The sequence below is a fragment of the Azolla caroliniana genome, unplaced genomic scaffold (assembly GCF_043228905.1).
Source record: "Azolla caroliniana isolate FFs.n. ecotype wild unplaced genomic scaffold, voAzoCaro1.0.p SCAF_6, whole genome shotgun sequence".
Lineage (NCBI taxonomy): Eukaryota > Viridiplantae > Streptophyta > Polypodiopsida > Salviniales > Salviniaceae > Azolla > Azolla caroliniana.
The window spans coordinates 8,939,966-8,961,742 of NW_028230441.1; the positions used below are offsets into that span (position 1 = coordinate 8,939,966).

Below are 21,777 nucleotides of genomic sequence, written 5' to 3' on the forward strand. Positions count from 1 at the left end.
AATCTTCGTGCACCTGAACAGGCTGGCTTTAGACGAGCCTTCTCCACTATTGATCATATCTTCACACTTAGATGCTTAATTGACCAGACTAAGGCTCGCAAGAAGAAACTATATTGTTGTTTTGTGGACTTCCGCAAAGCCTTTGACACGGTCCCTAGAGAGCGATTGTTTGATAGGCTTAAGAGCTTGAGGATACCAGATGACATGTTTTGGGCCATCTACGCACTATATGAACAAGTGTTCGGGTGTGTTCGATGCCCAAGTGGCATATCCGATAGTTTCACTAGCACTATTGGTGTAAAACAAGGTTGCCCCTTATCTCCGACTCTTTTTGGGATCTACATTGATGAAATCACAGATTTTATTGCTCATAAGGGAGGCAATGGAGTAGTCCTTGGGGATACGTAGGTGCGTATCTTGCTCTATGCAGACGACATAGTTTTGCTCTCTGAATCCGAACACGACCTACAAAGGCACCTTAATGCCTTAGATGACTTTTGCACACAACGAGGATTGGTGGTGAATCTAGGGAAAACTAAAGTCCTTATCTTCCACACGTCGGCCCAAGTTAGAGCTAAGTGTCACCTAACTATCTCCCATAACCCAATTGAGGTGGTTGGATCATATGTCTATCTCGGAGTCACTTTCAGTGCCCACTCAGGTAAATTTTTGAGGACACAAGCAGCGAAGGATAGACTTACAAGAGGACATGCATCCCTCTCACTCCTCGAGAGACAATGCCACCAAGCATACTTCCAAGAGCCACGAACTAAAGGGTGGCTCTTTGACTCATTAGTGACTGCCTCTCTCATGTATGCATCAGCGGTTTGGGCTCCAGGACTACCATCTTTCATGTGGACCCAATTAGAGAGACCATTGGTGATGATGTTATCACGCCAACTCCGAAGCAAATCGTCGGTCCCACATGACATTATTAGGGCTGAGTTCACTCTACCCCCTATGTTGGTAGAAGCACTTTTTCAACTTGTAGTCTTTATCCACAGGATACATAACCAACCACTTGATAGAATATCCCATCAAGCCTTTAAGGCTTCTCGAGCACTGTATGAGTCCAGCTATACTAGCTCATGGTATGGCATGATGGTGAGTTGGCTTCTTGCCAACAGTCTAGACATTAATAACCTCCCCCCCCTTAAGTACGACCACACGACTGATAACACTTTAATCTCTCATGAGGACCGTAAGAAAGTAATACGCCAAGAAATATGGCAAATTTATACTCGGTATAAATGGATCACCCCACTAGAGCCACTCCCATCTAAAATGCCGTACTATAAGGAACACTTTATGCACTTCTCTAAGTTAGGTTTTATCACGTGACCAAGATATCTAGATGTATTCTTACCACATGCACTAAGGGTTGCCATTGGTCAACTTAGAATATCCTCTCACCAACTTGAGATTGAGAATGGACATACTAATGGAGTCCCTAGGGAGGAAAGGATATGTGGGTTATGCCACATAGAGATAGAGGGTGAGTACCATTTTACATGCAAATGCCCCACCTATGCCGAGATAAGGGCAAAATACCAAGACATACTTGGTTCCTCTCCCACCCTCCCTAAACTATTAGATACACTAGATATAAAGAAATTAGGTAGATACATCTTAGAATTGAAACAACACAGAGAGAATAAGTTACAAAACGTTGATAATAATGTTGCTAATGTTTACCAACATGTAACAAATGAAGTTTTTCAGAAATAGGGGGAGACAATGAATGTTGACACACCTGCACCACTCAGGCTTTTCCTTGATGAAGCAGAAAATCAAAGAAGAACCAAATGCCCTTGGATGCCGGGTTTCAAAGCAACTCGACGAGATGTAGAAGCAATAAAGAAAATAAGGGAACGTGAACTACACCGCCTAGAAGCCATGGCTAGGGCACTCTATGCATCGGGACCATGGGTCACACCCACACCAAAAACTTTTGACCTCCCACTTCTTTTTGAGAGACTTGGGTGGAAATGAGATTAGGCTTAGTGCAAAGTTTTGTACACTACTAGAACTCTCTTAGCTTAAGCTATTTTCTTTTATTTTAGTTTTGATGATTGGATAAACACTCATTTTTGTTGTAAACCAATTGTCTCATGGGCCAAATTTGGCCTTAGAAGAGTTTTTTACACTACTAGAACTCTCTTAGCTTAAGCTATTTTCTTTTATTTTAGTTTTGATGATTGGATAAACACTCATTTTTGTTGTAAATTCTCTCTCTCTCTCTCTCTCTCTCTCTCTCTCTCTTGTGATACTTGTGGATGGGAAGTAAAACTAATGTTGTCCAATACCATGGTAACTCAAGTATTACTTTATGGAGTAGAAGTATGGGGTGGCACCATCTTTCTTAATGCATGGGATGAGATTAAGAAAATTCAAAAGATGTTTTTAAGGAGGCAATTAGGAGTTAAGTGCACTACCTCTTACCAGGTTATGCTCTTGGAAGTAGGTGTTCGACCCATAGAACTATTGGCACTCCAAAGAGTATATAAATACATTACAAAAGTCAAGAATATGCCGAATCATCGATTACCACATCTTGCTTGGAATGTTGGATGTAAACAACAAAAGAATCATAAAAGTAAGATTCTCTGATCCGGTTGGATTGTTGACATAAGGAAATGGTTTAAAAGATGGGGTGTGGATGATCTTTCGGAGCTTTCATGCAATGCTATGCAATATGTAATGATTGAGGAAAGGTTGGTGGAATCATTAAGGATGAAGTGGGAAGATGCTAAGAGGACAAAGCTAGAATACTACATTGCAAATGTCAACCCTGAATGTTGGTCTCAATATAAAGCAAGAATGCCTATTGATCGTATCCAACATTATCTCATTACCAATATGAGCAGTAATGCTCATTGAGCCCTGACACTACTTCGCACTCGATCTCACAAGTTAGGTATTGAAGTTGCATCATGGTATCAAAATGTAACGGACTTGAAGACATTCAAAGTATGCAATGAAGGCATGGTAGAGGATAAATGTCAGTTGCTCTTCACATGCTCGACACATAGTGCAATTAGTTCAAGATATGCTAACATACTAAGAGGGAGTGATAACTTAAGTGCCATACTTAAGACACCAACAAGAAGGTTGAGCTCATATGTGTATTCTTTATTCACACATAGAGACATTGCGCTTCAATCTATGAATACCCCTTGTTAGGAAGGAGACACATATCAAGAACACATGTATACTCTGGTCCCATAGGTCAAAATTGGCCTCTTTATGGACGATAAAAAATTCTAATTCTAATTCTCTCTCTCTCTAGTAATATATGAATTATGAAATTGTGGAGTTACACTTGATAGGAGGAATACAAGATCTTGTCGAGCCACTAAAAAAAGCTTCAAGGATCCCAATGCGTCCATCATCCCTCATACTAGATACATCATAACACTTCGATAACAACCAATGCAAATGGTTGCCATACATAATGCACTACATACCTACAACCCCTTAACTCCTCTTGTGTTGGCCTATGTGAATTCTTTAACGAGCATAATGGTTATACCAATATGCCTTTTAATCGTCAAATGTGCAAAGGTAGTCAAACAATACCTTAAAGCTAGAGCTCCTTAGACACATAAACCAACTTGAGACTTTACTTTTCATCTCAATGTAGGAGTGGTATGGAAGCCAATGCTTGAGTTGGTATGGAATTACTATTCAATGTCTATGCTTTATTACTATTCAATGCGAATTGACCAAAGCTTTATTACCAAGAGAGCATTGAGTGTTCAACAAAAATAGATTTGAAGCATTTAAATGATCAACGCCACTAAGATGACCTAATTCACAACAAATATTGTTTTGATTGGCCATGCCACACAAAGATCAACCAAATCTCTTTCTATACCTCGAGTAAGCATAAACTTACATATACTCATGTTTTAACCCTAACACAAATGCAAATACATTGAACACATCCATGCTTGTAGCTATATTATTAGCTAGACCTTTAAGAAACAAGAACAAAGACATCTAACAATGCTAGAGCTATCAATTGTTTCCCTAATAGGAGATCAAATCCAAGAATATCTCCCGGATAGCCAAATTATGCATCATAATATGATTTGGGTGAGTAGCATTGGAAATCAATAATGGGCTCAATGAGCACCGTTGTATTGATTTGTGACATTGCACATATACCCAATATGAAAGTTAGGCATGATGTCCTTGCACCGAAATCTATTTGAGACATAGCTTAGGTAATAAACAACCAACTTACATGATTGTATGCCCTCTCTATTGCAATTTCTTGTTATGATTTTGTAGCATAAAAATTACACACATTTGTAGATTCAAAATTTTATGAAGGATGTCCACACACGTACATCCATATTAGATAGGTTAGACAACAAAAAGTAGACCATTCTAGTTGGCAAAAATCTTATAAAACTCACCCATTATGATATATATCTCTACTACCAAAAGACATGGATGAGGCAACTTTAGATACAAGCTTAATGAAACAATTTTTTATTTTTTATTTTTTTTAAAGAAGTTTCACCTTGGTATTAATGGAAAGATGCCAAAATGCTACAAATTCATACAATATATTACAACCCTCATATCCACATCAACCAGCATGTCAAGTATCAAAAACCCTCATGTAGGGTATTTTTCATCAATCACACATCTTATTGGAACTCTACATTTCTCGAAACAATATCAAAAGAGGACCTTTAAGTTGCTCAACAAATGCTTTCACTTTTTTGTTTGTAATTCCATCTCCACCTTTTTATTGCATCATCAAAAATATATGAAAGGATACACTCCACCACATTGTCATTTATATATTCGTCCAAAGTCATCACAACTTGGTGTCTAACCTTCTCCATGATTGATCCAAATAATGTTGAACTTTATTGTATTAGTTAATCATTAAGATAGCTTTCCTAACCTAAAGGAGTTGTGAAATGTTGAATGCAATTATGTACATATAAGGATTGATATTCAAATTACCATCTATCTCTAGGCATTACCACATTTTAATCTAGCATGGGAGGCATGCAAGAATTTATGGGCCTAACAATTATATCATCTAGTTCCCCCTTCATGCACATCATATGAGATTTGAAGGTTATGCACATCGTACTCTTGTAGAGCTTGAGACAAGGTTACTTGTATGTCTAACAACACGTATATCTATGGAGAGTGACACCCACAAATGCATTACATCCCAATGATTTTGGATGAGTCTCATAGTTTCTTCACATAGCAATGCATGCAAAATAACATAATGATGGCAACAAGTTGAATATTAGAGAGACAAATATCCCATGAAAGAATGTTGTGAGCCTAATTTTTTTCTTATAAACTCTTTATCAAGTATCATATAATTTGGTGAAAATGATCATGTCCAATAATGAAGAATTAAATATAGGGGGTTTCCTTACCAATAAACATCCAAAAGCATCCATCGTATGATGTGTGCATTCCATGAAAACTGGAAAAATGGTTAGATAATGACTACACTTGAGACACCTACATTATCAACACTTCCAAATGGAATACCTCATCATGCATTGCATATATGTTGATCAACAACCTCCCTATTTATCTATGTTATGTTGATTGAAAGGTACCACCAAGTTTTGTTCAATTAACCCAACATCATGAATCATAAACCAATTTGTTATTGAAGAAAGTAGGGTTTCACCACACTTTGAGGTTTCCCACTAGGAATAAAAGTGTTACTATATATATATAGGAAAGGTGAGACAAAAGTCTATTGGGTTGTTCTTCTATTCTAAAAATAACTAACTTGCCATAGCTTAATCCACTAGTACACCAAATATACCAATTGTATTTTTCTCATAAAGAAACAAATAATATGCCTATGTCATAAAACATGGAGAAGACTTTAAGGATTTCCTTTCACGCATCTCCACTTTTATAATATTTGTGGATTCTACACTCATTGATGTCAAGTATCCCTTAGAGCCTCGTTAGTAACTTCATGAAGAGCAACCAATATGTTCACTATCTTATTTGACAATAACAAGTTGATCATTGTGATTGTGGAAGCATTTTGAAACATGGCTATGAAAACGCTTTCTGAATCTTTAGTTCTTCGTTGTTTTACACTTGTCTAGTTCTAACCATAAGCTTCAACCTTTGACATAGTTTGCCCAAACCAAAGTATTAAAACTATGGACAACTTTCTCTCTTTGACTTCTTTTTTAAAGATCACAATCTGTCACTCTCTAGTTTCTTTTATATAAATGGAGAGAAGATTTCACAACTTTCCCACATTGTTCCCACTATACTCAATAGTTTGGGGTCCATGGGAGATAGTATTTTGTCTAGTTCATGTGTAGAGTAAAACAATTTTTGCTACCTAACAAACGATAACAATAATGGTGATACACATATTGTAAGATACAAACTTGGAACCAATAAGTTTACAAATTTTAAGGAATTTGAGGAAATATCAAACCTTGAAGTACAAACCTTCTATCAACTAACTTCATATCTATTTTCTAAATTTTAGAGAGAGGAAAAAAATATTGTGGAGAGAGAGGGAAGGAGGAGAAATCACATGTATATAATTTTGGTAGGGTGCTTTCCACCCGCAAAATGCCTTTTTTTGGGTTGCACCTAAGATCATAGAATAGACATGATAGTGATATATCTCTCTAGCTCAACTATGTGCTCTTTTGTAATTCTTGAAATTACAAAACTAGTTTGTTATTTTACAAACCAACTTCATTACATGTTCTTTTGTAATCCCTTAGATTACAAAACTAGCCATTAAAAGTAAAAAGTTGAACGTTGTTTCTTCCAAGTTTTTAGGTTTTTCTTGTATCCAAGGAGAAATTTTAAGCCCATGCTTAAAGATAAGCTCTCATAAGAGTATATCAAAGCCACCTATGAACGTTAAAAGCAATATGCCAATAATGATAATGTTTCATTGACCAATGGTTGATTACAAGAAGGTTAGGTCCTAGGTCTCGTGAAACTTGAATAGTTGTTTAGCGAAATATGCTTGAAAGTTAAGATATGTTCGCCTACTCATTTCCAATTCGATGATGTATTATTCCAAGCCTTAATAATGTTCTCTTTACCATCCGCAATCTTACTTATAAATAAGGTTAGAACCTAGAAAAATGAGAGTTTTATCATGGCATTTTCTTTGTCCACATGAATGTGTTTGCCCTATAACTAATCTACTATAACAAGTCAAAGTTTAAATACCAAAGTGAACAAAAGACTACTAAAATAAAATGCATGGACGAAAAGACCTCTAAAAGAGAAATATATAGAGATGGTAAGGAAAATATATAGGCACATAAAAGAAATAAAGAATTTGATGGCTAAAAATAAATCATAACTCAAGTGCTTCTCGTCATTGTCCTTCATGCTATAACACATAAATCTCAAATCAGAAATGGATGTTTCATTTGATTGTGGTGTTACATACTTAGAGCGCGTGGTTGATAGTGGCTTAACAGTATCCAATGCTTGGAGAGTTCTGTCCATCAGTCCATTATTCCGCAAATAACTATAGGATTTTCTTTTCAAAGATTTACTAGATTTTGCTTTCATCAATGTTTTAGTATCTTCTCCACTAACACTTGTATATATATTCGATAAGGTAACATATGATGAACAACACATCGGATCAATTTCTAACATAGAATGTGCTACCCTGTTTCCTATCTTCACATCGCTACACGAGCCTAATACAGCTGTCCACGATATCAATGAAGGCTTAAAAGGCATCCTAATCACCAATTCATCAACTTCTTCTAGACAACCAGCTCTACTTAGCAGATCAATCATGCAATCGTAATGCTCTAAACCAGGATTGATTCCATACTTGACCTTCATTAATTGGAAAATATGCCTACCATCATCAACCAAGCCAGCATGGCTACATGCAGAAAGGGTGTGGGTGAAAGTTATTGAATCTGGAACAAATCCTTCTTTCAGCATTTGATAAAAGATCTCAACCACGACCTTCCCACATCCATGTTGAGCATAAGCAGCAATTATAACATTGAATGAAATCACATCATGCTCCAGCATTTCATCGAATACTCTTTGTGCATCTACAAGTTTTCCACACCTACCGTACAGGTTCACAAGAGCAGTACCAAGTAGCACATTTGAGCCCAATTCACTATGAATCATTTGCGTGTATATATGCTTGCCCTTGCCAAGAACACATAAACTTGCACATGCACCAAGACAGCTTATGTAAGTAACGTGATTAGGAATGACTCCTTTTTGTAACATTTCATCAAACAACTGGAGTGCATGCAACCCTTGCCCTCGTTGGACATACAAACTAATAATTGCATTCCAGGCTGCATTAGTCTTTTCTGATAACTCATTGAACAACCTTTGAGCAACATCCAAACTTTCACATTTTCCATACATAGATATGAGAGTGGTCACTATGGCATCTACTGATCTAAATCCACTATAAATTATCATGGCATGTATTCTCTTTCCTTCACTTAGATGCCCCTGAATTGCTTCAAGGATACTTAAAAATGTAACCTTATCAGGTAAGACTGATTCAGATTGCATTTGATCAAACATTCGAAGTGTATCTTTTAGTTTTCCATATCGTGAATGTGCTGTTATCATGGTATTCCAAGTGACAGCATCACACACTAACAAACTTTGAAAGACACTATTTGCTTCATCTGTATAACCACATTTTCCATACAAGTTTATTAGAGAGTTTGAAATGTAAAGATCCATGTCATAACCAAACTGAACAATTTGAATATGCAATCTTTTGCCTAAGCCTATATTCAACTGATTGGTGCAAGATAACAAGACATTGCAAAAGGTAACTTCATTTGCTGTAATTTCCATTAATTGCATTTGTTTGAAGTATTCAAACACTTTCTTATCGTGTCCTTGCTGCGCAAGTGCTGTGATAATAGCATTCCAGTAGATAACATTACGATCTGGGATGTCTTCAAAGATGCATCGTACATCTTCAAGCTCACCACGCTGTGCATAGATTGATAAAATGCTGACCAAGGTCACTTTATCTGGAGTTATTCCTTTTTGTTTCATTGAATACAGAAGTTCAAGAGCCTCCTTTATAAATCCAAGCTGAACATACGCCCCGATCATTGTATTCCAACAGAACAAGTTCCGGTTCGGAAGTACGTCGAATATATATTTGCCATCTTCTATTTCTCCACATTTTCCATACATATTGATTAATGCACTGGCAACTTTAACATCGATTTCAATTCCATTGTGTGCAATGCGAGCATGCATTATCTTACCAGCACTCAACAACACTTTCTCAGCACATCCTGAGATGATGCTGATGAAAGTTATCCTATCGGGAAGTAACCCTTCTTGCAATATTTGTTCAAAGCTCTGTAAGAACCTCTCTACAAACATATCCTGAGAGAACACACCAATCATAGCATTCCAAGATACCACATTCCTCTCATCCATGCCATCGTGCATTCGCATTGCTTCTTCCAAATTGCCGTGTTTCCCATAGAAACTTATGAGAGATGTTGAAACAACACGGTCCTGCTGAAATCCTAAATAAAATAAACATGAATGCAATCTTCTCCCTTGTTCTAAATTTGATCCATGGCCAGCATACAAACAGATGATATTCACACATGTTATTCTATCAGGAGCTATTCCTTCCAACATCATTTGATCGAAAAAATATTGTGATTCATGTATTAATCCATGCTTTGCAAAAGCGCCAATCATATAATTACACAAATAAGCACTTTTACCTTCTATATTCATGAACAAATCCTGTGCAATGCGAAAATGATCACATTTCACATACATTTGAATAAGGAAGCTTGCAATATATGGATCATTCCTCAGTTTAATATTCTCCAAGTAGCGATGAAGCCGCTTTCCTTCTTGAAGAAGCTTCAAATTTCCACAAATTTGTAGAAGAGATGCGAATGAAGAGGAATTGAAGTAGAAATCGTTCCGATCTATCAGGTCAAGAGCTCGAGTGAGCCGTGAAATGCTGGTTCTAGATTCTATACAGTGCGAAGAGAAGAAGACTATGGAGACCTTCTGCAATCCTCTGCTTTTGTCTGACACGAGAGGGGGACTCAGAACCCCTAGGAATTGTAGCATCCTGCAAAAGCTCGCCATAGATCGATCGATCGATCGATCATGATGAGAAGAAAACCAGCCAGTTTGCGTCCAAAAAATGTATTTGGATGGGCATGTGTGAAACCGGCCATTTGTTTCGAAAATATGGATGTGTTTGGACGTGCATGTGTGAAAACTAGCCATTTTGCGTCCAAAATATGTATTTGGATGGGCATGTGTGAAACCAGCCATTTGTTTCGAAAATATGTATCTGGACGGGCATGCGTGAAAACCGGCCATTTGTGTCGAAAATATGTACTTGGATGGGCATGTGTGAAACCGGCCATTTGTGCCAAAAATATGTATTTGGACGGGCATGTGTGAAAACCGGCCATTTGCATCGAAAATATGTATTTGGATGTGCATGTGTGAAACCAACCCATTTGTGCCGAAAATATGTATTTGGACGGGCATGTGTGAAAACCGGCCATTTGTGTCAAAAATATGTATTTGGATGGGCATGTGTGAAACCGGCCATTTGTGTCGAAAATAGGTATTTGGATGGGCATGTGTGAAAACCAACCATTTGTGCCGAAAATATGTATTCAGATGGGGAGGTGTGAGACCAAACATTTGCATTGAAAATGTGTATTTGGATGGGAAGGTGTGAAACTAGACATTTGAGTCGAAAAAATCACAAAACTTAGTATTCAAGCGTCCACTGGGGTGACACACATCTAGGGGAAACTCAAACCTCGACCCTTGGTGCCCACTGCCAACAATGTCTATCTCGTCCTCAATCAAGCTTTTGGGCTCACTGCTCTAGCCAGGTGCTTTATGTCCCATCTAGGGAACAATCACCATGCTCTCTCGTTATGTTCCTTCATAAATTAACATTTCTGCATCAATGGTGGGTCGATTGTTCCCTCTCTTTTTCCTTTAGAGCTAAGTTAAAGTGTCCAAGTCCCACATTTTTATCCCTTTTGAGCCCCCCCCCCCTCCCCCAAACAAAATAAAAAAGAAGAATCATCGATCATGCCAAGGTCAGACATAATATTCAAGGTACGAGTACGTGGCATTCAATGGGGAAAAGCATACATTGTGCAAATTCCTTCTTTATTAGTTCATCTAATAGCTTTATGAATGACATTCCCATAGATATTGTATACGAATGGGGTCCCCTCCCAAACGTGTAACATGAGGGCACTATTCAGGTATGAATGATGGTGTCTTGTCCACCACTATGGGGGTTAGACGTTGCGAGTGTGAATTATTTATTTACAAGAAGGCATGATCAACCTTCTTAGCTCTGACGAATAGCAATCTTCACGAGAACTTGACTCGAGCGATGGTCGCATATGGACGTGATAGAGCTTACAACATAATAATAATCGGTCGTGCTTGCTCTCGTTTTTTCCCTGAAAATATCCTTTCATTAGTTATAAACAGTTGTTACAAGAATGTTGACCTACCATCAAGCTTCCCTTGATATGTTGCGCTCTTCCATGGGTCCCCATCCCTAAAGGATAGATAGTATCAACACGCCAACACTTAATAACCTAGTTATGTAATTGGTGGTGGGAACAACCATATTGGTGATGCTAGGCACCACATGGGTCTTGCATTTTGTAGTGTGAGAAAAGGGCCCTTGTTCCAATAGGCGATAAATTTGAGGCATCGCAACACTGCAACATCTATCTCACCTTTAATTTCATCATACCGCCCTTTTAAGGTATGCACCATATGCATCTAGATGTTCCGTACACTTTCCACGGGATGAACAATGGTATTATCAAACACCTTAGAACATCTAGCAGTCCAAATAAAACCACATTATCGCGCTTGCTCTTTTAGTACGCGTCCACCAAGTTGCACTCCAAAATTTGAGTTTGGACAAGATTGAGGTGAGTGGAGAGGGATGGCGTGTATCAGGTATTTCAAGACCGTATGGTTAGCCATCGTCCGATGGTTGTACATCATCAATCAATGTGGAATGCAAGTTTAAGGGAAGTGTGGCTGATACATACCATACAAACATAAATAAATAACACAGATACATAGATATGACATACATACGTACATACATACATACATACATACATACATACATACATACATACATAACATAACATAGATACATACGTACGTACATCCCAAAACATAGATACATAGATACGTACATACATAACATAGATACACATACGTATGTAAATACATCCATAACATAGATACATAGATACGTACATAAATAATATACATACGTACATACATACATACATACATACATGGGTGGGTGAGTGTAAGTGTAACTAACAAAGAGGTCCCAAAACGCAGGATATTATTTATAAAAGAAGAAGAAGAAGAAAAGCGGGGGGCCAGTCATTTGATACGTGTCAGGCGATGATTGGCGGGCGCACGAGCGAAGAGCTGCACGTGCTGCCTGAGAGTCGGCGTAGCAGAGAGGAATATCAGAAGCAGGGGAGCCACGTGGCAAACGGGGGGGGCCCCCTTCCCTGCAAATACTCTGTTTTCTTCTTCTTCTTCTTCATCATTCATCAATTCATTCATCTTCTTCTTCATCGCTGGTTCTCTGATTACAGGTCCCAGGAGGAGGAAAACAGTTCAGCCATGGCGATGGACGACAACGACATGGATGCACACCCCTGCTGCCTCTCCGTCTTCCTCCCTATCTCCTCCACTCCTTCCAATCCTTCCTCTCCTTCTTCTTCTTCTTCTTCTTCTTCTTCTTCCTCCTCCGATCTTTCCTTCAGGTACATCATATACTTGTGTAATGCCCCTCATCTCTCCTTTTACCATGCTTATTTTAGGGCGTCAGAGTTCCCGTGATTGTTCAAGCGTGATTGTTCTTTACCCACGTTCGTCCCATTCTCATTAGGGTTTCGATTCGATATTTTCTTCGGTTCTCTTGAGGTGTTTTTGATTCGATAAAATGATCCCCCCCCCCCGGGTCATTAGGGGGTCTCAATTTGATGTTTCTCTGTAGGCTTTTTTCCGGGCTCATCAGAGTTTCAACTCAGCCGCTTCTTGTTGTTTTCTTGCATGCACCTGTTAGGGTTTCGATTCGATAGCTTTTTAATGGTTTAGCAATGTTCCAACTCCACTCCATAGTCGTTAGGGTTTCATTCCAATAGCATTTTTTGTGTTTTCCAGCACATTAGGGTTTCAATTCAATAGTTATTGTTTAGCTTTTTCACACTCATTAGGGCTCCAATCTCTTTAAAAATGAATCCATACCCATCACAGTTTCAATTCCATTTATCGTATATAAGTGCTCAATCCTTTCTTTCGGTTTTTTGGAGATATTCCGTGTTTCCTCAAAGCTCATTATGGTTTTTTTTATGTTTTCCTACGTTCATTATTAGGCTTTCAAGTCAATAGTGCGTTTCCAGGTTCAATTAGGGTTTCGACTCAATAAGCTTTTGTAGTCTTTATCCACGCGCGCATTAGCTTTCTGATGCAATCCTGTTTTAGTATATGTTCTCCATACTCATTATGGTTTTGATTCGAATATGTTGTGCACTATTCTCTCCTATATTAATTGTATCATTAGGTTTCAATGCAATATTCTTCATTAGTATTTTTTACGCTCATTAGGTTTCAAAACATTATGGTTTGATTAATGTTTTGAGCTGTTTTCCCCATCTCAGTACTGTGTCAATGCAGATTTAATGCTCCTTTTAAAGTTAAGCCTTGGACTCTTTGTTAAATTTGTCATTCAGATCACTTATCATTACTTTGTGTGTATATCGTTTTAGGCATGAATCAATGTGTACAGGTGACAATATTCATGATGTCAAAAAACACAGAAGTGTTGGGAATTCTGAACCATTAAGTATGGGCGAAGAAACAACTTCCGAGTGTACTGAAGAGGAGAAAGTGGCAGTTGAACAATTGACAGAGCTGCAAAGAATTCGAGAAATCTCTTCACATGAACATGATGAAGATAGAGATTGTTATGATAATGATCATCATCATTATCATCTTGATGAAGCAAATGAAGGTTCGAACTCAGATCTTGACACGTGCCAAGGACCTTCCCGTTCTTTTGATCTGTCTCATGTTTCACAATCAGATGTGCATGCACGAAAGCGATGGCCACAACACAAAGATATCTATGTCATCTCTAGGGGTTCTTGTTCTATTACCAATAAATTGGACGTCAAATCTATGGTTAAATTTGAGGATGGAAAAGGACACAAGGATTTCACCATTGTCGATGATACTGATGGCATGACCTTGAATAAAACACATGAGAGAGGTGAACATGATGCTCATGAATCCACGCATTATCAAGAAGACGCCAATTTTGATGTGCGGCCTCGAAAGAAAACTAGATTTCTAACCGATATTTATCAGCAAAAGAGAAGACAAAATGTTTCTCAGCACATCGCCGATGCTGATCAGGAATCGGTAAGCATATGCCAAAAGAAACTACGTATAAAGAGGCGCCGGAAATCCCTCAGCAAGATTATGGGAGAGGCATGATGGAAAAGATAGGTGTAAATGGATTTTACATACAGATTGCAAAATTGGGTAAAAAACAAGCATGGACTAAATGGAGTTAGCTACATAGTTGAAAAGGGTGCAAGGCCGGCCCAATGATGAATCTATGTTGGCGCTGTATATTGCAATAATGCCAAGAATGGACCTCCATGCAAAGATATCACCTTGACAAAGAAGCTTTTCAGCCAAACATTCCTGTTAACGCCAAATTTTGTTGTTGTTCTATGGGTTAACTACTTACTACATGTACATAAAAGCGTGTACAATATGAGATACATGCAATCATATACATTAATGGAGTCATTTCCTCCAAAGATACTGGGTATGGACATACACAGAGGGCTACCTGCTGAAGCAAACTTGGTTGAATAACAACAGCCTATGTATAAAATCATGTGGTCGCTAGAGACATGCCCCTTTATCTCTTGCATCACCAGAGCCAGTCTCAGATAGCTATGGTCTTGACATAGACCTTGTCTGTATACTATAGTCTGAATGTGTATAATCATGTATGTACAACCAACTTGTGCAATCTCCTTTGAATAAAATTGTCAATTTTTATGCCATTTCATGTATTTAAATTATGTGTATGTAAATTTTGATTATATGATGTGCTAGGATACAAGCATTATTGTCCAATGATGTCCTTAGAAACATGGTCTTGTGGTCTAGGTTGCATATAAAAATATTTCAAAATTGCTGTTGTAAATTTTCAGCCTTCCATCTAAGTGGTTCTCGCGTGAACAGAATATGAGACCAAAAGATCTACACGCGATCTTTAATATGAATGTCAAGGATCAATGTTTCAGTAATATTCAATTCCTGTTGTATACAAAATGATGTTCACTTAATGCAATTGATGGGGATTTGAATTTTTGGTTCCATATCTCCTTTATGTATGGGTTGGTGGATCCATTTAGCTGTAGCATGAATCAACCAACCTTTATGGCAAATGTTGCTTGCTCAATATGGCATATTATTGATGGAGTATACTACTGTTTCAAGGTTGAAATTGTTGCCTTCGTGACATTATCAATGTTTGTTCATTGCTATTTCAAGGTTGAAAATGTCACTAAGGTGACAGTATCAAATCACACATTTCTAGCATATTGCAATACAATAAATACGAATTCAGTTGGAAGGATGAGGATGGTATGTAAGATGCCAAATTTCAAGCATATCTTAAATATAGTTGAGTCTATAATTTTATATGCGAGCTTGCAAAAAGATATATCATCAAGCAAAGTACTCTTTTTAAGTGACAAAATCATGTTAGCTCCATTGTTCTAACGAAATGTCGACAAAACATAACTATAACTAATTATTCACACGGCCAACATTTGTTTTGCATTTTATAGGCGCCACTGATAGCCTTGCTTAGGTAGTGACATTTGAAATCGTACTTTCTGTAAATGCCCATACGCTATAGCATCATCACCCATTTAATTAGCCAAATTTAGAACTGACCCAATAATTGTGGGAGCAGGGAGCATAATTATAAAAGGATATGCATTTGTCAGATTACGTGACACTTTCCTCAATAATTATCTTTACTTGGCTTTTATTGTACATGGAACAATCATATCACTAAACACTATGATCAATCAAAGAATAACTTCCAAGATATTTGAATTTAAGCCCCGAGGAACTAGGCAAGATCATATTGGTATAGATAAAACTCGTATAATGCACCTGAAAAAAACTCAGTGATGGTAACTCACTATTCCTCTCCCCATCTATATTTTTTTAACTACAATGAAAAATGTACAGACTCTCAACAAGTTCATTCTTCGGAGCTCTCTATTGATGGAACAATCAGGTTCCTATAATGAACATTTGAATGAGTTCATTCCACAGATTGTTGAGATAGGAAGTTAGAGCCTTCTATTCAACTTAGAAAACCTCCTTGCCATACCAAACACAAGGACTTTACCAAGTGCTCCTCTATCAAGGGTACATGCGAGTATTACTGCTCCACCAACTATTAACCACTTCAAACCATTAACCTTTTCATCTCCGACAATGTGCTTGGAAGCGTCACAATTAGATGAATTCATCTGTTGCAATTCTGAATTGTCAGTATCAGCATTCGAAGCCTTGTTTGTTGCACTCAAATCCTCATAGAGGAAGTCTGAGGGTACTCTAGTGTATAGTTGTGCCATATAAGCATTTCGAGAGAGGGTCTTCAAACTGGATTGATGATGTTGATATTTCCGAAGTCCTGGCTCCATCTTCTTCACACATCCCCACATCCCTTGTTGAACACCAAATTTTGCAATACGTTTGGGTATATGCATATCCTCCGAATGAAAGAAAGTTACTTCACATGCCGTCATTTGTCCATCGTGTTTCATAGATTCAGCTGTGCAACAGAAAAAGCAACAAAATCACCCACATGTATATTATTATGGAGCATAACACCAAAATAACCCTCACTTTTCATATATATTTACAACAATACCCTTGGGTCCTAAGCTTACCAAGAAATGCACCTAGAATATTTTCCTCTTAGGTGTAAATTCTAGTTGATTTTGTCGTACATAGGGGTCTCCTGGTGATTTCTTGAAATTTTAGAATTATTCTATCGCACAATTATTGGTGCATTTTGGTGTTGTCCCTATTATTATTACATGACAGCCTATATAGATGAAACTTCCCACATGAAACAAGAAACTAAGAAAATCGCAAGTATAAACCTGCTCTAATACACCAACTCGAGTAGTAGATATCAACCCTCAAAGGTTTTTCTTTTCGTGGAACACCATGGTAGGGCACAGCCTGCATCAGACCAACATCGATATAATTCACTTTGACAGATCTCATCAAACCAAATAAGTAAACTGGATGCTAATCAAGGCCATAATCAAATTTAAATGACTGAATATAAAATAACCTTTTAGATTAAACAAACAAAGTAAAATACAACCATCGCTTAGCTATCAACCCAGATGCAAATGCACATATTTCTAATCTTAAATATATATATCCAGTTATATGTGTGTATATTTAATATTGGGTTCCACTACAATTTCAAACAGAAAATTTTTCATCTGTTATAATACATGGACCTTTTTCTTATGCAGTAATAACATAAACACACCTTTGTAATACAGAAAAATGTGCCAGCACACTCAAAAATCCTCCTTCCAATCAAATACTCTCGATCACTACAAAAGAATGGGAACTGCAGAGAAATCCAGTACTAGTCAGCACTGGAATTTGAGTCATCACAGTAGAAAAAAGAAATTTGCCAAATCAAATTATTTGAAAGAAAATACAAAGAATAAGGGATATAAGAACTCACTTTTCTCACCCAATGTGCGATTTCTGCTCCAGTCTCCATACATCCTTCTAATGTTTTGGCATGGATAAGCATATCATCCCAAACGGACCGAAATGCATCATCCCAATAGAAATCCTTCACTTGATCCGGAGTAGAATCTTCAAATACTGTGCGGCTCTTGTACTCTGTAGGGCCATCCTGCCAAGAACCAAAACATTGGTCAAAACAATTAGATATTTGAAATGAAAATTCCGACAAAGTGCATGTAAAAGCTGTAACCTTAATGTATCAATGAAAACACCCAGCCATATACATATATACATATTTACGTGCACACACATTGTCACAATGAGCTTAAGAAAAATCCAAAACTTCATAATAGTGACAATAAGGTATTTTAGTTGAAAAGTCTAGAAGTTCTTGTGCTACATCAATTCATAAAAATATCAAATCCAGCTAGCTGTGCCAACATGACAAAGATTTGAAAAGTAATAAAGAAAAAGGAGCTGATTCATCATCTGCAACAGCATAAGGAAAATCAATTAAATAAACATACTTGAGGGTCTCGACGCCAAGCTTGATAAGTAAAACCTGAGGCTGATCGTTCCATCATTAAAACCCAAGGAAGCCCTCCATCTTTACCTTGGAGCAGCCTCCTCAGTTCTTCAAAATCTCCCTCTCCAATAACGGACTTTGCCAAACTCGGAGGTGAGTTCTTTTTTTGTGCAACAAGTTTCTCTGAGTCAGTCACACTACTGAAAAAAAACAAATCAAAACATGAATATAAGTGGATAAAAAATATTTTGACTTAAATATACAAGGATTAATCACTCATAACATTATGCATGCATACCCAAGAAGTTTTAAATATCTTCTCAGGTTTCTCTACAATGTGTTAAGTTATGAGCTTATTCAAGCTAAGCTGCATTCCTTGCTGGGTGCCATGGTGGGTATGGGGCATTTTGATACCTTCCTGAGTGGGAAAGAACCTTTTTTCCCATGTGGGAAATCATGAGCTTAATCAAGGTAAGCTGCATACATAACTAGGTGCAGGGGTAGGTATGGGACATTTGTACACCTTCCAGGGTGGGATATAAGTGGCGAAACGATATTTTGACTTGAATATACAAAGACTAATGACTTGGGAGTTTAAATATTTTCCCATGTTTCTCTACAATGTCTGAAACTGTGAGCATATTCAAGCTAAGTTGCATATCTAGATAAACTGCAGTGGTGGGTTTCCCATGCAAACCTTTTCCTCAGTTTTTGTTCAATATTACAAGCTTCTCGAGGCGAGGCAGATCACACCTACCTAGCTGTGGCAGACATTTACCCATGTGAGTAAATTTTCCATACAGCCTCAGGTTTCCCATACGGTCTTGTGGAGGAGATGTTGTGGGAGTATGTTAGCCTGTTTTCCCAAGGAGGGAAGAGACCAGGAAATTTCCCACATGCTCTCATGTAGGTGATGTGGCATATCTGCAAGTTTCTGGGGGTTGATAACAGGTTTTCCTACACATAGAAGTACCAGTTTCCCATGCAGGAAAGAAAGAGCCCTTTTTTTGGATGGGAAAGAGCCCACTTCCCCTCATGTTTTCCTACTTTTTCAGCAACAGGGGTGAGGCTCACATACTTAGATAGACATATTGAAAATAAATAAATCTAGAAAACTTATTGAGAACAGTAAGTGATTTAGTGCTGGCATATTAAAGAAATGAAAATACTCAGAAATACCCGGCATGTTTCTTTAGTTCCCCAAATCCCCTTAGATAACACCATCTTGAGCAATTATATGGTCAAATCATCCCCTTCTTTATTATATATTTCTATGCGCTATTTGGGCAACTATATAGACATTTCACTATGAATAATGATGGTGCCACTATAGCTCGGCATTTTGCTATGCCAGTTTCTTACCCCAGACAGGAGAAAAGGGCACCACTAACATAAGAAAATAAATAAGGATGCAATCTTAGCCAATCATATAGATACAAGAAGGAATTGGATTCATCTATACAACTAGCAAATGGGCCAGAGCATCTGGAGAAATAACAAAAACCTACTGGTATTTGTGATAAATAAAGAAAACTCAGCAATATTACAAGGATTTCCCCTAAAGGAAATGTCTAAAAAAGATTTATTTCTGAATCAACGGCAAATGAATGAAATTACCTGGAATTTATCGTATTGGTATCTGACATAACACCCTCATGGTTGAACCAAATCATCTTAAACATTTTTGACTTGGAAAATCCTCTGAGTGTTGAAACAACTCTTGTCTGTAACAGATTAGGGATAGTAGGAACAACGGAGAATCTCTTGTTGTTAATTAATAGAAACATGTTTTCCACCCATCTTGGCTTCCATGTCCATCCTATAAGAATACCCATCATAAAGCCTGTCCATAAATGTGGTGAAATAATTGCCAGATATGCTGTTTCAATCGCATGATGTATTGGATTCCGAGGGATAAAATATGTAAAATCCCATATATTTCTTATTTCCATGGAAACCACTTGAAACCTGATATGGTTAAAATACTGAATGCAGAAGCCCTTTGTGGCTTGACTATATAGAAATATACGGAAAGAAATCCTAACAAGATTTTTTGTTTTCTCGGGTTTGATAGTGTATGGATTATTCTTCTTCTACAAGCAGACACTGTTTAGGATTTTTACTGCTATTATTATTTTCGGAACCCTAATATATACAAATATATTTCTTTCTTTGCTGGTATGGTGGAAAACCCTAACATATATGTATAGAGACACAGAGAGAGACAGAGAGAGAAGTGCAGAGAAACAGAGCGAGAAAACTGGGCGATGAAATTGATCAAAATTTCTTTATCTACTTACATGGGCGAATTCTTTTCTCTCTATCAAGAAAATATTAGTAAATATAATTATAGTTAAATGAACTTTTATTTTCATGTACATATTTGATCACATGTGTTTGTGTTGTACTGTAGACTGTAGTATGTATGTACTATCATCTATGTATGCATTTGGTGCAATGCATGCATGCATGTATGTATGTATGTATGTATGTATGTATGGGTGTGTGTGTGTGTGTATATGTGTGGTATTCCTAGTTCCAAAAGGTGACTAATTATAATATATAGAGAGGAGGGAGGGGGGGGGGGGGGTCTAAAATTCAAAGAGAGCCTCAGCCACACATTTAGCAAGTGAATAGCCAATTTTTACAACCAAATTCGGCTTCTAATAATAATCACCTCAATTCAGTTCAGACCATGCCCCAAACCTCATTAAGCTTTTCGATCTCTCTCAATCTCTTTTTCCTCATTACTTCGGCTCATTAGGACATTTGCTCAGTTACCAGCTTCAGCAACGAGCTTCTTCGCAATTAAATCTCGTATGTAATAACGTTGTTAATCATCTGACCACTCAACATCAACCTTGTACACAATGATGATGATAAGAGGGGTATGATCGTGCGTGTGTGTGTGTGCATGTGTGCATGTTTAATATTAACTCCAACGTGATTAGGAGACTCATTCCTCGACCAAATGTATATTAGTAGGGAACTTACGAAAATCAGTTGAGCACAAGTAAATTTTCTTTCTTTCTTTTTTTCTTCCAAAAAAACAAGTAAATTTTCTTGCTAACTTTCTCAAGTTTATGTGGCGATTTATGTTTTTTGTTTATTAAAAGTGAGTGTGTGTGTGTGTGTGTGTGCGCACACACATGCACAAGTCAATCCATAAATCATCTTTTTTTTGTTATATTTATATTTTATGCATGGCCAATGTATACATTCTTGATCTTATCTCATTGTGATGACTTGTATGGATAATGGAAAGATAATTTATTCTTCTCTTCTCAATCACAATCAACTTCATATTATGGCCACAAGTCTAGAATATACACACTAGG

The 21,777-nt window shown here is 37.4% G+C and overlaps 3 protein-coding genes across 4 annotated transcripts; 1 reads left to right on the forward strand and 2 right to left on the reverse strand.

Annotated features, from left to right (window-relative positions):
- Positions 1-7,206: 7,206 nt before the first annotated feature.
- Positions 7,207-10,195, reverse strand: LOC147862993 (pentatricopeptide repeat-containing protein At5g27110-like). The gene has a single exon (XM_087321171.1). The coding sequence runs from the start codon at positions 10,135-10,137 to the stop codon at positions 7,207-7,209; it is 2,931 nt and encodes a 976-aa protein (XP_087177297.1). The 5' UTR covers positions 10,138-10,195.
- A 2,471-nt stretch (positions 10,196-12,666) lies between these two features.
- LOC147862994 (uncharacterized) lies at positions 12,667-15,167 on the forward strand. The gene is made up of 2 exons (XM_087320682.1): positions 12,667-12,848; positions 13,854-15,167. Exons 1-2 carry the CDS (start codon positions 12,706-12,708, stop codon positions 14,581-14,583), a joined length of 873 nt encoding a protein of 290 aa, XP_087176808.1. The 5' UTR covers positions 12,667-12,705; the 3' UTR covers positions 14,584-15,167.
- A 1,034-nt stretch (positions 15,168-16,201) lies between these two features.
- CP5 (Polyketide cyclase/dehydrase and lipid transport superfamily protein) lies at positions 16,202-20,660 on the reverse strand. Of its 2 annotated transcripts, none has more exons than XM_087321882.1 (6): positions 20,057-20,660; positions 18,441-18,639; positions 17,906-18,082; positions 17,702-17,785; positions 17,298-17,379; positions 16,202-16,963 (listed from the first exon to the last, which is right to left on the reverse strand). In XM_087321882.1, the coding sequence occupies exons 1-6, from the start codon at positions 20,389-20,391 to the stop codon at positions 16,476-16,478; spliced, it is 1,365 nt and encodes a 454-aa protein (XP_087178008.1). In that variant the 5' UTR covers positions 20,392-20,660; the 3' UTR covers positions 16,202-16,475. The 2 variants fall into 2 exon arrangements, with proteins under 2 accessions (XP_087178008.1, XP_087178009.1); XM_087321883.1 differs by having other exon boundaries at positions 18,441-18,636; positions 20,057-20,659.
- Positions 20,661-21,777: the final 1,117 nt, after the last annotated feature.